The 15,789-nt window shown below is 41.3% G+C and overlaps 1 protein-coding gene across 4 annotated transcripts in view; it reads right to left on the reverse strand.

Moving 5' to 3' along the window:
* LOC132823345 (F-box/WD repeat-containing protein 11) overlaps nucleotides 1-15,789 on the reverse strand; it is a 182,180-nt gene that overhangs the window by 72,477 nt on the left and 93,914 nt on the right. For all 4 annotated transcript variants that reach the window (XM_060837063.1, XM_060837064.1, XM_060837065.1 and 1 more), the window contains exons 2-3: nucleotides 10,979-11,041; nucleotides 3,420-3,642 (exon numbers count right to left, since the gene is read on the reverse strand). In XM_060837063.1, the coding sequence (XP_060693046.1) occupies nucleotides 3,420-3,642; nucleotides 10,979-11,041 (286 nt within the window). The remainder of the gene's footprint in view (nucleotides 1-3,419; nucleotides 3,643-10,978; nucleotides 11,042-15,789) is intronic.

Raw genomic sequence — 15,789 nt, forward strand, 5'->3', positions numbered from 1 at the left:
AGTCAGTGTTCAAATGCAACAGGACCAGGACAATATCCAGGTTTGAACTAACAAGTGACAGCTAACATTTGCATCACAAAAGTGTCAGGCAATGACCATCGCCAATTAGAGACAACCTAACCACCACCCCTTGACCACCCAGTATTACATCACTGAATCTCCTGCTATCAACATCCTGAGGGGTACCATTGACCAGAAACTCAACTGGACCCACCGTACAAATACAGTGCGCCTACAAGGGGCAGCATGGTGGCTCAGTGGTAAGCACTGATGTCATACAGCATCAGAGACCCAGGTTCAATTCCACCCTGTTTGCGTGGAGTTTGCACATTCTCCCTGTGTCTGAATGAGTTTCCTCCCACAGTCCAAAAATGTGCAGATTAGGTAGATTGGCCATGGAAAATGCAGGGTTACAAGGTTAAGGTAGAGGCGTGGGGTTGGGTGTGATGCTCTTCTGACTTGAGGGCTTGAAGGGCTGAATACCTTGCTTCTGCACCATAAGGATTCCACGAAGAGCAGGTCACAGGCTAGGAATCTTGCAGAAAGTAACTCCACTTGGTTCCCCAAAACCTGACCAGCGTCAAAAAGGCACAAATGAGGAAAGTGATAAATACTGTCCACTCGCCTGGATGAGTGCAGCTCCAATAATACGCCAAATGGAATGCAGTGGTTCAACAACATATCGTACAACCAGCTTCTCAATGGCAACTAGGAATGAGCAATAAATACTGGCTGCCAGCAACACCCATGCCCCATGAATGAAAGAGTGTTACTGCCTATAATAAATCAGTAGTTATTGTAGCCAGTGGAAACCATTTGAGGAGAAAAATAATAAGAATTACATGAAGAGCATAGTAGAACATGAAGAATTTTAGATGAATTGGAATTATATTTTTGACTGTCGAAACCAAAACTGTAAATACCCTTTGACAGCATAAACTGTTAAAAGGTCACAACGCATGTTGTATGTGTTTTATCAGAAAAATGGTCAGACTTTCACTAAGTTTATTATTTTATAACTCGGACCTTCCTTTGATACCAACGTATCATTAGAACCACACAGAGTCATGAAATGAAAAACTAGGAAACAGGGTAGTTGTGGTGTAGATATGGGTCTGTCATCTCTGGGAACTGGAGCTAATTAAACTGAGGCTTAAGGGAAGAACATCTCCTCACCCTTTTGACCACAAAGGCTGTATATGAAACAAGCCCTGGACAGAATTAGTCCACTTTGTTAGGCCGAACTGTATGGCACAAGTCTTTCCCTGACCGTGAAATGGCCTAGGGACCGAGTTCAGGAAATGTCACTTCACTGGTGTGCTCTCGAGGACTGGCTTGAAATTTTTAACCTGTGCTGTCTGGAACTGACCTGGCACTACTTGGAGTTGATAACGGATCTGCCATTTTTCCATTTCAGTGTTTATTTAAAATGACAGTTCTGACTTTAATAAGCTTTTAAAAAGAAAGTAATGTGTAAATGTTTAAGCACTTTGCAATTGATGTGGTGGTTGTCCAGAGAAGTGGCCCTGCAGCTCTGCTTCCAGACGACAGGGTTTAGTAGCACAATCCTGGAAGCAAAATCTTCATCAAAATCAAAATGCCAAAAAAAAAGGGCACTAATTGCTGGGTATTTTTATTATGATTTTAGAAATTTTGAATGCCACAGCTTTGTTCAGGAGATGAAACAAACATCTTCCACAGCCAGCATAATAAGGAAGACTGCTCAATAATGACGTGCTAAAATTAAATCAGGCCCATAATTTCAGGGGTATCAAAGTTAAACCATTACAATGTACAATGTTAAAACCTGATATTAAACCACCAGTTAACCGTAAATACCTTTAAGCACCATTATTAAAGGAAAGGTGACGGTCTTGTGGTATTATCGATGGACTGGTAATTTAGAAACCCAGGTAGTGTTCCGGGATCCTGGGCTCAAACTCTACCGTGGAATAAAAAAAATTGGAAATTAAGAGTCTAATAATGACCATAAATCCATTCTTGATTGTCAGAAAAATCTATCTACTTCAACAATGTCCTTGAATGAAGGAAACTACCATCCTTACTGGTCTGGCCTACATGTGACTCCAAACCCACCGCAAAATGTTGACTCTCAATTGCCCTCTGGGCAATTAAGGATGAGCAATAAATGCTGGCCTAGCCAGCGACACCCACACCGCCATGAATAATAAAAAAAAAGTGAAATACTTTATAGAAAATACTTAGAAGCCTCACCACAAGTGGCCACTCAATCAAGATCAAAAACAAAATTGAAAAGGGAATTGGAGAAGAATTTGAGAAGGAATTAAAAATAAGTAAAGGACAGTCAAATGATGGTGAATTATGATTTGGAGGTGCCAGTGTTGGACTGGAGCTGAAGTTAAAAATCATAACACCAAGTTATAGCCCAATAGGTTTATTTGGAAGCACTAGCTTTTGGAGCACTGCTCCAGCAGCACTCTGAAAGCTAGTACTGCACTTCCAAATGAACCTGTTAGACTATTACCTGGTGTTCTATGAATTTTTAATGATGTTGAAATAGGCAGCGCAAATTGAAGGACTCATACTAGCACATACTATATGCTGAATGATGTTCTGAGCCCAACATTTAAGTATCACAAAATTTAAAAAAGTTGCTTGTTAATGATATTCAGGCTTTCAAACCCAAAGCTTAGCTTCAACTAGCAACAACTTCATTCACCTCATCTTCCAGCTGTCAATTTAATAAAAATGCTTGTCAAAAGCCATTATAAAAATGGGATTACCGAAGTGGGAGTCTTTAAGATTTTATCTATCTCAATCTTCTGATGCTTTGGGAATTTCTTTTTAAATGAAGCTCACACATGCTTTAAAAACCAATGGTCAATTTCTCAAATGTGACAGACTAGAATTTACTGCATATTAGCACAGTGTTATCCAAGTCACGTCAGAAGTACAGTGGATTGCTTGTATGTTACAGGACACAAGACATCCTGAAAGTTTTTCTTCTCTATCAACTTCTCACTTCTTGCTTTTACCAAATATTGCCACTACTTTTCCACCAAAATGTGGAAAAGTCTCCTTCATCTATCTGTGCCCTGAATGTCTCAAGCAACATGTTCTTCCTGCAATATGTTTTTCAAATTCTTTCATCCCCGTATTCTCAAAATGATTAAGCTTAACTCCTTCATTCAGCCTTTCCTCCAGAGACCCTCCTCACTGAAAACAATATGTAATGCTGAGAGATCATTTCATAACATACTTTTCTAGTTAACGTTTTGTAAACCAAATTGTGCTCTAGGCTTTTGACCTTCATCTTGGTTTTTGAAGTTTCTATTTCGTTAAAGAGAAGACCATCAAAAGGCCACACCCAGGAAACCTCCCACCCAGCTCATGTACGATAGGGTTAAGCCTCTCACATGCACATTGTTGATTCCTACCTGGTAGAGCAGTGATGAAGTCCCGTTGCAACATTGGTTTCAGATAGGAGTTAATATGCCCATGCTGATAATGGCACATCCGGGATATTAGGTGCTCCACGAACTCCACCTGATCGGACTCAGACCACTGGTCAAAATACTTAATACACAAATCCTTCTCTTTCTCGTAGTTCCCAGAGGGTCGCTTTCTGGAGACGATCATAGAAGGGGGCCCATTAGTGATCTGGGTTTGGTAAAGTAGAAAAGGAAATAAAAGAAACAGAAATATTATAGATACTTGAATTCAAGTTACAGGTCAAATCAATAAAGACATGTCAATGCTAAACCATTTAAAACACTGCAGCAGACTTTCTGCACATAGCTAGGAAAGGTGGCCGGGGCAGAGAAAGCAGCAAGAAAGCAGCATTCAGATGTGTCAGAGCACACAGGCTTTTAGGAAATATTCTAGACATCTCAAGGACTGCTAAGCTCAATAAATCAGCAATTCTTTCTTTGCAAAACATTTACTTGCCAGAAAACATGCACAACACAAAAGACATCACATATCAAGTAAGTGCAATATAGCCAAAGCAAACACGCTAAATTGTTTTTAAAATCAGTTTTGTAATCTTGGCCTACATAAGCTTTAAGCAAAAAAATTAAATCCTACCTACATTTATATTTGGTGCATTTGGTGCCTTATAGGTGTTAACTTAAGAAAAAAAACACGACAGTAGCAAATCATCAAACAAGTCATCCTAAGTGAGGCAAAGAGACCGACATGATATTGATTTGGTCATGTATCTCTCTCCATAGTGTTATACCGGGAATCTAGGTCAAGCAGCAGTAGAGGCAAGACCGCACAGTACAGAAAATGAGATTGAAATATCAAAATCAGACTCAGCTAATCTCAGTCAGGACAACATTAATTATCTTACTTACTTCTGCACTTGAAAAAGCAAAACTTGCGTGGTGACTTTGCAACATCCCAAACATGAAATTATGCACTCAGCTCTAGAGTGGGGCTAGCCAACGGCCCCGTGTTCTGATTATTGCCTGACTCCTTTTATAGATGTGCATTGTGGACAGTGAGGGAGTGCAGGATGATGGTCAAACAATGTTCTAATGGGGTTGTGCACGCTCATTGCGAATAACGTTCATTGGAGGAATTATCTGATTTCTCTTCCTCATAGAAGACGACTCCACCAAATTAAGGCCTTCAGAATAATAGGATGGGAGAAAAAAATGCAATGACCAGAATCTGTTCCTTCATATTGAACAGTTTGACACAGTATGGTTGAATCAGAAAGGCACCGAGTCAGTGGAAGATTAGAAGGTTGCCGGATATTCTTTGCATGCATAAAGATAGGAAGATTCAAATCGGATAGATACAGATGGCTATCAGGAACAGGGAGACCTCATCTCAAATATCACAGCCAGACTTGCTCGCAAGCCAGGTAGGAGTGCAGGTTCCTGCACCACAGACCAATTTCTGCAACTCAATGCACTTTGTTTGCATCCGTGTCCTTTCATTAAGTGTTGCTTGAGGGATTGTGTGAGCAAAAAAGGTCTCCTGGTCTGAGTTGAAGCATTGGCTAAAAACATTTATGGAGGGATCGTACATAACGTGATCTTTGAGAGGGGTACTTTTGCAATGAGTTGGGACATGATTTCAGTATTGGGTCTCCTCGTTATCATTATGGAGATGGAGTTCATATGGCCAGAGGCCATGTGGGTGTTTTTTTCAGACCAACCTGATCGGTCCCTCAAAGCAGGAGGGATATGGACAGGGTGAATACCAGGGTCTTTTTCCTGGGGTAAAACAGTACAAAACTAGAGGGTATAGGTTTAAGGTGAGAGGGGTAAGATTTAAAAGGGACCTGAGGGGCAACGTTTTCCACACAAAGTGGTGCGTGAATGGAACAAGCTACCAGAGATGGTAGTGAAGACATGTACAATTACAACATTTAAAAGGCACCTGGATGGATGCATGAATATGAGGGTTTAAGAGGAATATAGGCCAAATGCTGGCAAATGGGACTAGATCAGTTTAGGATATCTGATCAGCATGGACCAGTTGGACTGAAGGGTCTGTTTCTGTGCTGTACAACTGTGCTATTCAGAAGTGAAAGCATGAAGCACTTTTCATGCATAGGGTAACAAGAATCTGTAACTCCTAAAAGGTTGCTGATGATGGGCCAATTGGAGCTCATTAAACTGATACAGACAATAGTTTGAAAGATGAGAGCGATTGAAAAGATTTAGAATAATGGAATAAATGGAGCGAACGCACAGATCACCTGTGAATACTGAATAGGAACTGAACAATCTATTTTTGCTCCCTTGATCCCTGCACCAAGGCTATCTTATAGATTTTGGTACAATCTGTCCAGGTTCAAATTCTGAATAAAAACAGCCAGACTGCTCATGTTGAGATTATATGGGAACCCATACACCACCTTTTACTGGTAGGTTCCTCCAGCCTGAAACCAAATTTTGCCATTTGTTGATAGAGGGCCAAACTATCAAGTGTACATCATCTTATACAACAAATACCTAATACACTTGAACTAACAAAAAACCATTGGTGACCAGAGGAAGTAGGTTTAGGCACAGTAGCTTCAGTGCTACAATTATGCTGGAGGCATCTATTGAGGCTGGAATGGAGACACATCAGGTCAGATATATGCACAGCTTGGTCTGGATCTGGTCAGTTTAATGCAGTCAGAAGGTACCATGGAAGACTTGCACACCCTGACATCACCACCCTTCATCTTCAGCACAGAAAGAAACAAAACTAAATGGAGAAAAAGAAACATTTTCTGAGTTTATGGAGAAGTTAGCAGCACCATGGACAGAAAGCAGGGCACAGTACACAATACTGTCAAATAAACAATGTGCAAGTTTTTTCACAGGACAGAACATATGGGTGGTTTCTGCCTCCTTCACAGCAGTGGGCACATCACCTTTTGTCGCTGTATCGAATTAGAGAGGCTGCCTTTTAACTAAGAGTAAAAAATGAGGTCTGCAGATGCTGGAGATCACAGCTGCAAATGTGTTGCTGGTCAAAGCACAGCAGGCCAGGCAGCATCTCAGGAATAGAGAATTCGACGTTTCGAGCATAAGCCTGATGAAGGGCTTATGCTCGAAACGTCGAATTCTCTATTCCTGAGATGCTGCCTGGCCTGCTGTGCTTTGACCAGCAACACATTTGCAGCTGCCTTTTAACTAATACTGGTCAAGTTTGAATCTGTATTAACATGGATGTGGGTAAGTTGCATGCTCCCTTATAGCCATGTCTAGTACCACTGGCTTCTCTCTACATCATTCAAACAAAATTGGACAGCAGGTGCACTGTGGCACTGGTGAAAGGAAATGACAGATCTGTGGTTGGTGCTTAACCCAAGATATCAAGCTTGTCCAAAAGAAAGAACAAAAGTCTAAGTAGAAGCAAGAAAAAGGACTGCACTTAGCCCAAACAATGTTAAATTTGGGTCATTCTTCCATAACAAACTTGAAAAAGGTTAAGACCAAGGAAAAATTATTTGGTTTATTTTCAGCAGAGTGTTGCTGGTGAATACATGAACAAGAATAGGCCACTTGGTCCTTGGATTCTTCTCCATTATTCAGTAAAATCATGGCTGATCTGACTGACCTCAACTCTGCATTCCTGCATATCCCTAATGATTTTTCATCCCCTTGGGAATCAAGATTCTATTTACCTCTGCCTTAAAATTTGGAGATTCTGCACTACCACCTTTGAGGAAGGGAATTCCAAAGACTGTCAATTCTTAGCAAAAAATAAAAAAAGGTCTTAAATAGCAAACCTCAATTTTTAAAAAATTAATCCTAGTTCTAAACTCTCCCAGAAGAAGAAACATCCTTTCCACATTCACCTTGTCCAATCATTTCAGGGTTCTATATGTTTCAACTTAGCTCCCCTCCCCAGGCTCTTCTAACCTCCAGAGGATGTAGGCCTAGCCTATCTAGGCTTTCGTAAGGCAATCCACTCATTCCTGACATCATCATGTATTACCAATCCCTAGGTGCTCCTCAAAAAGTGGTGGCGAGCACACTGCAGAACCTCTGCAGCTCACGCAGTGGAGGCACATCCAGAATGTTGCAAGGTAGAGAGTCCTCAGGTTTTGATCTACAGACCGGAAAAATAGTAGGATTCTTCCAAGTTAGGGCTTGGAGTTTCAATGAGTTTGCTGTCCTTATACAGGTAAGCATTAGAAATCAGGGAGTTGGCTTGAGGTCGCTATCAAAAAAGCCACGTTGCATTATCAAGGAGAAAGTGAAGTCTGCAGATGCTGGAGATCAGAGCTGAAAATGTGTTGCTGGAAAAGTGCAGCAGGTCAGGCAGCATCCAAGGAACAGGAGAATCAGCGTTTCGGGCATCAGCCCTTCTTCAGGAATATGAAGAAGGATTCCTGATGAAGGGCTGATGCCCGAAACGTCGAATTTCCTGTTCCTTGGATGCTGCCTGACCTGCTGCGCTTTTCCAGCAACACATTTTCAACGGTGCATTATCAAACAGCCATCACCATATCTCAACTGCACATCAATGGAGGTGGAGAAAAGAGAGGGAAATGAGCGGTGAACACAGATCCATGATAAGCCGTGATATAGGATTGATAGCATTGACTGGAAATGTTTGATGAAGAAGTGGGACACAGTGTGCTTTATTCTTTATTATCTTCATTCTGTACCTCTTTTGGGAGTCAGAGTCATAGAGATGTACAGCATAGAAACAGGCCCTTCAGTCCAACCTGCCCATGCTAACCAGATATCCCAACCCAATCTAGTCCCACCTGCCAGCACCGGCCCATATCCCTCCAAATGTCTTTTACATGTTGCAATTGTACCAGCCTCCGCCACATCCTCTGGCAGCTCATTCCATACACGTACCACCCTCTGTGAAAAAGTTGCCCCTTAGGTCTCTTTTATATCTTTCCCCTCTCACCCTAAACCTATGCCCTCTAGTTCTGGACTCCCCAACCCCAGGGAAAAGACTTGGCCTATTTATCTTATCCATGCCCCTCTTGATTTTATAAACCTCTACAAGGTCACCCCTCAGCCTCCGACGCTCCAGGTAAAACAGCCCTAGCCTGTTCAGCCTCTTCCTGTAGCTCAGATCCTCCAAACCTGGCAACATCCTTGTAAATCTTTTCTGAACCCTTTCAAGTTGCACAACATCTTTCTGATAGGAAGGAGACCAGAATTGCACGCAATATTCCAACAGTGGCCTAACCAATGTGCTGTAGAGCTGCAACATGACCTCCCAACTCCTGTACTCAATACTCTGACCAATAAAGGAAAGCATACCAAACACCTTCTGCACTAACCTATCTACCTGTGACTCTACTTTCAAGGAGCTATGAACCTGCAGTCCAAGGTCTCTTTGTTCAGTAACAACCCCTCGGACCTTACCATTAAATGTATATAAGTCCTGCTAAGATTTGCTTTCCTAAAATGCAGCACCTCGCATTTATCTGAACTAAACTCCATCTGCCACTTCTCAGCCCATTGGCCCAGATCCTGTTGTTATCTGAGGTAACCCCCTTCGCTGTCCACTACACCTTCAATTTTGGTGTCATCGGCAAACTTACTAACCGAACCTCTTATGCTCACATCCAAATCATTTATGTAAATGACCCGTTGACAAGGATAATGTAGAAAGAGCTTTACTCTGCATCACAGCCTGTCATTAACCTTTTCAGATTATACTTGCCCTCTGCATAATCCAGACTCTAGTTCCATATTTTCAGCAATTGTTTTCTTAATGTCAACATTCATCGCCATGCACAGAAAGTGTCAGTTTTTAACAATTTTTTTTTTAAATTTCCAAACTGGCAGATGTGAATAAATTTTATTTGAATGGAGTTAAGTCTACTCAAATGTAGATTTAGAAGCACTGAATTGCTACAGAATGGTGGACTACAGACACGAATGCAATTAGTTTGCGATGATTTTATAACAAATGTTTAAATGATCAAATTCCACACTGGTTTGAACTAAAGATACACAATGCTTCAATCCACTAGCATTATGGTACTTAAATTCATGAGACCTAACGCCTAAACTAACAGGAACAAAAGGGAACTGCTTAAAGGCAGCACTACTGATGTCCCCAAGCAGCAAAACGTTAGCCTCATTCAGTGAGGAATGAATTATTCCGATTAAGACCATAGGATATAAGATATTCATTTTGGATTGAACCTATCAGCAGCTACTTTTCCAAGAATCCATTTTCAACACATCTCAGCCCACAAGCAATCTAACAAACTCTAACATGGAAAAGTAGACCCAGCTCCAGTGATGGGTTTGTTGAATGTTCAGTCACCAATTTGCTATTAGCTTTGGACCCTTATCAGCAGCCACATGCCGGGTCTTCAACAGCATAAGGATGCAGTCAGCCAAGCTATAACCATGCTTCAATAATATCAGGCCTCAGTCTTTCTCTACCTCTAGTAGGCTCTGGACTCTTCACATTGAATGAGGCGTTCAAATTTCTGCCTGTCAATAGATTTCAGCTTAGCACTGGGAAACAGAAAGCAGCCTGGTGCTATTTTCAGATTCCTTGGCCTTGTTCAGCACTTGCCAGACACACGGGCACAAACACATCCCCTTCTACGAGGACCGCCTTCTTGAAAACATTTCAAATTCAATTTCAGAATCCTTGTCCTTCATCTGCAAAACCCTACAGGTGCATGACCCCACCCACTCCCGATTTCTGCCACTTCCTTTGTCTCCATTCCCTGCCTTTCACTGGCTTATTCTCTCAGTACATGACAAACTCTAAGCTTCTCTCTTCTAAACCTCTGCTCAAACACCATTCTTGGATTGTACCTTTGAAAGGCATTACAAATCCTACTCTCACCATCGCTTTGTACCCAGGTTGTCTCCATCAGAGCCATCTTGGATGACTTTACTGTGTTGAACGAGTGAGATCATATACCTGAACCCTTTACAAATCCATCTGCTGATGAAATTGTACTAACTCTAATATACTTTTATGCGGATGGTTTAGACAGCATCCTACCCCCAGCCAATATCCCACCCCAATATACAACTTCAATGACAGGCCAAATTTAGGAGGACAGAATTTCTCGCAGATGTTGGTGCGATTTCAGTATTGGTAGCAGTGTAAAATAGTCACAGAACCAAGAGTACAATTATAGATACTGTCCTAACTGGAGAAGCACCTTGAATTGTATAATTTGAAGGTGAAGCACTAATTGGCAAAAGCAAAGCCTGGAAATGGCCAGTGCTGTACAAGTGCAACTTACTCCTGATAAAATTGCACTTACGATAGCACGTTTTAATGTTGGGCAGCTCTTGAGCTGCATATTAGCAAACCTAAACTGAAAACACTCAGCAAGTCAGGCAACATCTCTGGAGGGAGAAACAGAGATAACATTTCAGGTCATTTCAGGCTAAATGAGTTTGACTGTAGAACTGATCTGTACAGAAGTACCATCCATTTCCTACCACCCACAATATAAGCGCTCATTTAAGGGAAAGATTGCATGTCTCCTTGATGTGCTTTACACCGATTTTCTACAGACAATTTTTACCTGCCATACTGTATTCTTCTTTGGAGACTCATCTTCATTCTGATCCTCCATCCCCGATGTATTCTGTAATGCAGGAAACAATGTGTCACCAATGAAGACTTGCTCAGAGAAACATATTTTAAGTGCTTCTGAGGAATTGCAGACAATTCAGCATCCAACCTATCAATACAAAGTTCATTGTGTGTTCAAAATCCAGATTATTTGCTTTTGGCTTGGGAAGGGGAGAGGGAAGACAAAATGATTACATGGAAAAGAGTCAGTATTATGCTATGAGACTTGCTAATGACAAATTCGTAATGACTTACTAAATAATAATAAACACAGTCATGATTTGGAGATGCCAGTGTTGGACTGGGGTGTACAAAGTTAAAAATCACAACAGCAGGTTATAGTCCAACAGGTTTAATTGGAAGCACTAACTTTTGGAGTGCTGCTCCTTCATCAGGACAACCACCTGTTAACGGAGCAGCGCTCCGAAAGCTAGTGCTTCTAATTAACCCTGTTGGACTATAACCTGGTGTTGTGTGAATAATAAACAGGATAGATCCATCAGATTACAGATTCAAAACAACAAAACTGGTTTGATGGTGAAAAATCTGTGGCCCATCACAGTCCACATTACAAGCCCAGGATTAGAATAAATGAGGACCCCTACATTATACAGCCAACTATACAATGTGTCTGCACTATACTACTAACATAGCAGTGAACACAATAGCTATAATCTGATTTGGGAGAGACAAACAAGAGTTATACAAGAGGAAATTCCAGCAAGGTAAATTCATAAAAGCAAACTCTTAAATGACTTCAAGGCATTCTCCAGAACCGTCATGCGAGCAAGTTGAAGTTTTGAATGCTACCCTGGTCAACTTGCAAAGTATTTAGAAACATTCTTTCCTGTCATCTTTCTCAATGGCTAATGGAATTTGACAAAGTAACTCCAAACTGGTATGCCAGCTGTGACTCAGTCTGAACCACAAGACTCCACGTTCAACCCCTCCCCTCTCCATACCAGACACTCATCAGAAAATTCAAGGATGGCATTCCAGTGCAGGACCAAGGGAGTCGGTGTCACAGCTGCTATTTTTCAGATAAGCTCTTAAATTGAGGTCCTATCTGCATGTTCAGGTCTACATAAAAGATCTCAACTATTCCTCCAAGTAGAGTTATCCACGGTGCCCAGACCAGTATCTACCCATCACTCAATATAAAAAAAAATTATTTGGTCATTATCACATTAATATTTAAAAGGAGTTTGCTAAGTGCACACTGGTTCCTGCATTATTTACAATGACACCCATGATTACATTTCAGGAAGTATTTTGGGATATCCAGTGAACATTAACTTAATCATAAATGCACGTCCTGTGGTTTAGAACTCCAAAGAATTTTAGAACTTGGCTTGACTATGGGAATAGTCAAAGTGCCTTCACCAAACTAAGTGGTCACATCTCAAGTTAAGGACACTTGTTTTTACATCCAACTCTTTCTCAAAAGGTTCCATTTCCAGAAGACAATTTAATAACTTAAACAAGAACTGAAGTCACAACAAAATGACAACCCGGCATCAAGATAGAAATGTTAAGCCCAATCTTCACATGACTCATGGTTTCTACATCATCCATACTGAAGCAATTTTTAAATTTTTATCAGAGTGTTGGATTATTTTTGGCTATTCGTTCCCAGATGTGGGACATTGCAACATTGATCAGGATAGATTTTCCATGCCTAAATACCTGGATAGAGTGGCGGGAACTGCCTTCTTGAAGCGCTGCAGTCTTTTTGGTGTGTGCATTGACATACAATGCTGTTGGAAAATAACTTCCAGGATGTTGACTCAGTAACACTAAAGAAACAGCCTCATATTTCCAAGTCATGATAATACTGCCAGGAGGACCTTTGGTGAATTATTGCAATGCATGTTGTAGATAGTACACACTGATGTTACTGAGTGTCAGTGGTGGATAATTGTGGATATGGTGTCAAATGGGATGCTTTAGCCTGGATATTGTAAAGCTTGAGAGCTGTTGGAGCTGCATACATCCAGCCAAGTAGGGAGCATTCCATCACACTCCTAACTTGTGCCTTGTAGATGGTGGACAGGTTTTGGAAGTCTCAATTTTCCTTTGTGATGAACTCAGGTAAACAGAAAACACCGACCAGGCTTCTGTACTTAATAAAGAAACTTCTTATGCCAAAGAAATCAGTTCTTCCAACAGGTAAATGCAAGTATGGATTGCATAACTGCTATCTGAAAGTCTAACCCCTTATTAAACTGTTATCAATGTATACAGATAGACAGTCAAATAAACATACACAAATTATAGGCAGAAGGAAAAGTATTAGAAAAACAGTTCAACAGTACCAGTCCACAGAATTTTAGGAATTGGCCCTTGTGTTTTTTCCTAAGGTCTTCGTTCTGTTCTGATCTCCTTCATTCCTGAGTCTCAGTTATTTACTGAAAATACAGGGCACGCAGCACATGACTTGCAGATTCCTTCTGAAACTGGTTACAGGCAGCTGCTGGGATAGAACAGCTATTTTCCAAGTTTTTGTTACTTCGGTGGAGAGACCATGGATGCTCTGCAGTCTGGAGGGATCCCTCCCCGTATCATAAACACACAAGCTGTTCACCTGCCCAAGAGCCAGAATCAGCATCCAGAACTGAGCCCAATGGTATAAACCAAATCAGCAATCTGTCACTGGGCAAAGCTTGCTGTGCACGTGAGCACATAGATACCCAGAGCAAGTCTGCCTGTGCAAGGACAGACACACTCCCCGCGTGCAAGGATGGATGTGCTGGCCTTAAAAGGGGGTCCAGAGGAGGTTTGCAAAACTGAGTACAGGAATACATGGCTTGTCATATGTGGAGCAGTTAATGAGTCTGCACTCAATGCAGTTTAGGTGGATTTAATGGTGCTTGTGCGATTTCATTAAAACTTACAGAATACTAAAAGCCTGGATAGAGTGGATGTTAAATGTTACCACTCGTAGAAGAGACTAGGACCAGAGGACAGAACCTCAAAACACTTCAGCCAGAGGGTAATGAATCTGTGGAAGTCATTGAATGTCTTTAAGACAGAGATAGATAGGTTTTTCATTATTAAGGAGATCAAATGTTACAAGCAGGCAGGAGAATGGAGTTGAGAAACACATGAGTCATGATCAAATGGCAGAGCAAACTCGATGGGCCAAATGACCTAATTCTACTCCAATATCTTAGGGTGCCATCTTTGATCTCTTCTCCCACTGCTTAAACAAAGCAACAGTGTAAACACAACTCTCACCGAGTTCCAAAATCTTTCTAGAGTCCTTCATTCAAAATAGTCCTTTTCCCATGTTGGTCCATCATCAACAGCAAAATAAAATATGTTGTCTTTACAAAACTGTTGCAGCTTTTGCAGATCGAAGGGCATGGTTTGTTCTGAGTTCAAGTCTTCTGTATTAGTGCCAGAATGCTGTCAAGGCCATAGCCTTTGCAGTAGTCAGGGCCTTCAATCAATTCTTGTTATCACACAGGGTGAATCAAAATGTCTGAAGATCGACATTGGCGATGCTGGAGACATCAGGAAACAACCAAGATGGATCAACCACTTGGCACTTCTGGTTGAAGATGGTTGCACATGCTTCACCTTTGCACCATCTGCTGTGCTCCACCATCACTTAGATGGAGTTAAACACAGGCACATGGGATTAGCTCAGTTTAGAAAATCTGGTCGGCATGGAGGAGTTGGCCTCAAGTGCAAGTTTCTATGCTGTACAACTCTGACTTATGTACGACTGGATGCAGTTCTGTGGAGCTGAGATTTGATTTGTTGGTCGTAACATCACTTTGCTGTGTCACGTGCTGCTTACATTGCTTCGCACTTAAGCAGAGTGCATTGTAACTTCACCAGGTTAACCCTGACTTCAGGTGCTACTCCCGACATGCCTACCCTCTGGCACTCATCAATGACTCTTACAGAGTAATGAGAGCTTTGTCACTTTGTATTCTGAAAGGTAGTGTAGCTTATATTTCCTCAAGTTGTGTGTTACTGTCAGTTTTACCCACTGCATGCCTTGTGGAACTCATGGCAGGATGGTGAAGGAGAAAACAAGTCACCCATTATTGCTCAATTTTGGATTTATTCAAAAAGTGAAATATTGAAAAGGTACGGCTCCAAAGTCCTGCAGTGTCAAGAAATGTCTGTTCTTGAATTTCTTTTTGAAATTAACCTGTTGGATATATTTGACATGATAGGACTTGAACTCTGACCTTCTAGCTGAGTTATTTCATGTCTCAATATACATTCTTACTAATCAACTTGTTCGGATATATTATCATCACTCTCTGGGGGTTAGATTTGAACCCAGACTTCTGGCTCAAAGGCAGGAACTGTAGCACTGTGCTATAACGGTCTTTTAATGTCTCTTCATACATGCTCAGGCAAAGATTCAATTTTTAATTTATACAATTAAAATTCTGACTCTGTAGTCGATAATCTGTTTCTGTGTCACTGGTTAAACAAGAAATATGAAGCCAAACACCGGTGAGAACATTCCTGTCACACTTTAAATAACGCATGGTATCATTTTGAAGTTCACCTGAGGGGGCAGATGGGAGACTCATCTAATGTTTCCTCCTAACAGCAGCAGTTCCAACAATGCAGGACTCCTTCAGGACTTTAAACTGTATTTTCCACTCAAGTCTCTGGTGTAGGAATTGAGTCCAGACTCCTGATACAGAGGGGAGACTGCAACCTGTTGAGTAACAGCTGATATCCTATGACCAACTTTCATTCAATATGCTGGTGTCATGCTAAAGGGAGAAA

Source organism: Hemiscyllium ocellatum, chromosome 16 (genome assembly GCF_020745735.1).
Source record: "Hemiscyllium ocellatum isolate sHemOce1 chromosome 16, sHemOce1.pat.X.cur, whole genome shotgun sequence".
In the NCBI taxonomy this organism is placed as follows: domain Eukaryota; kingdom Metazoa; phylum Chordata; class Chondrichthyes; order Orectolobiformes; family Hemiscylliidae; genus Hemiscyllium; species Hemiscyllium ocellatum.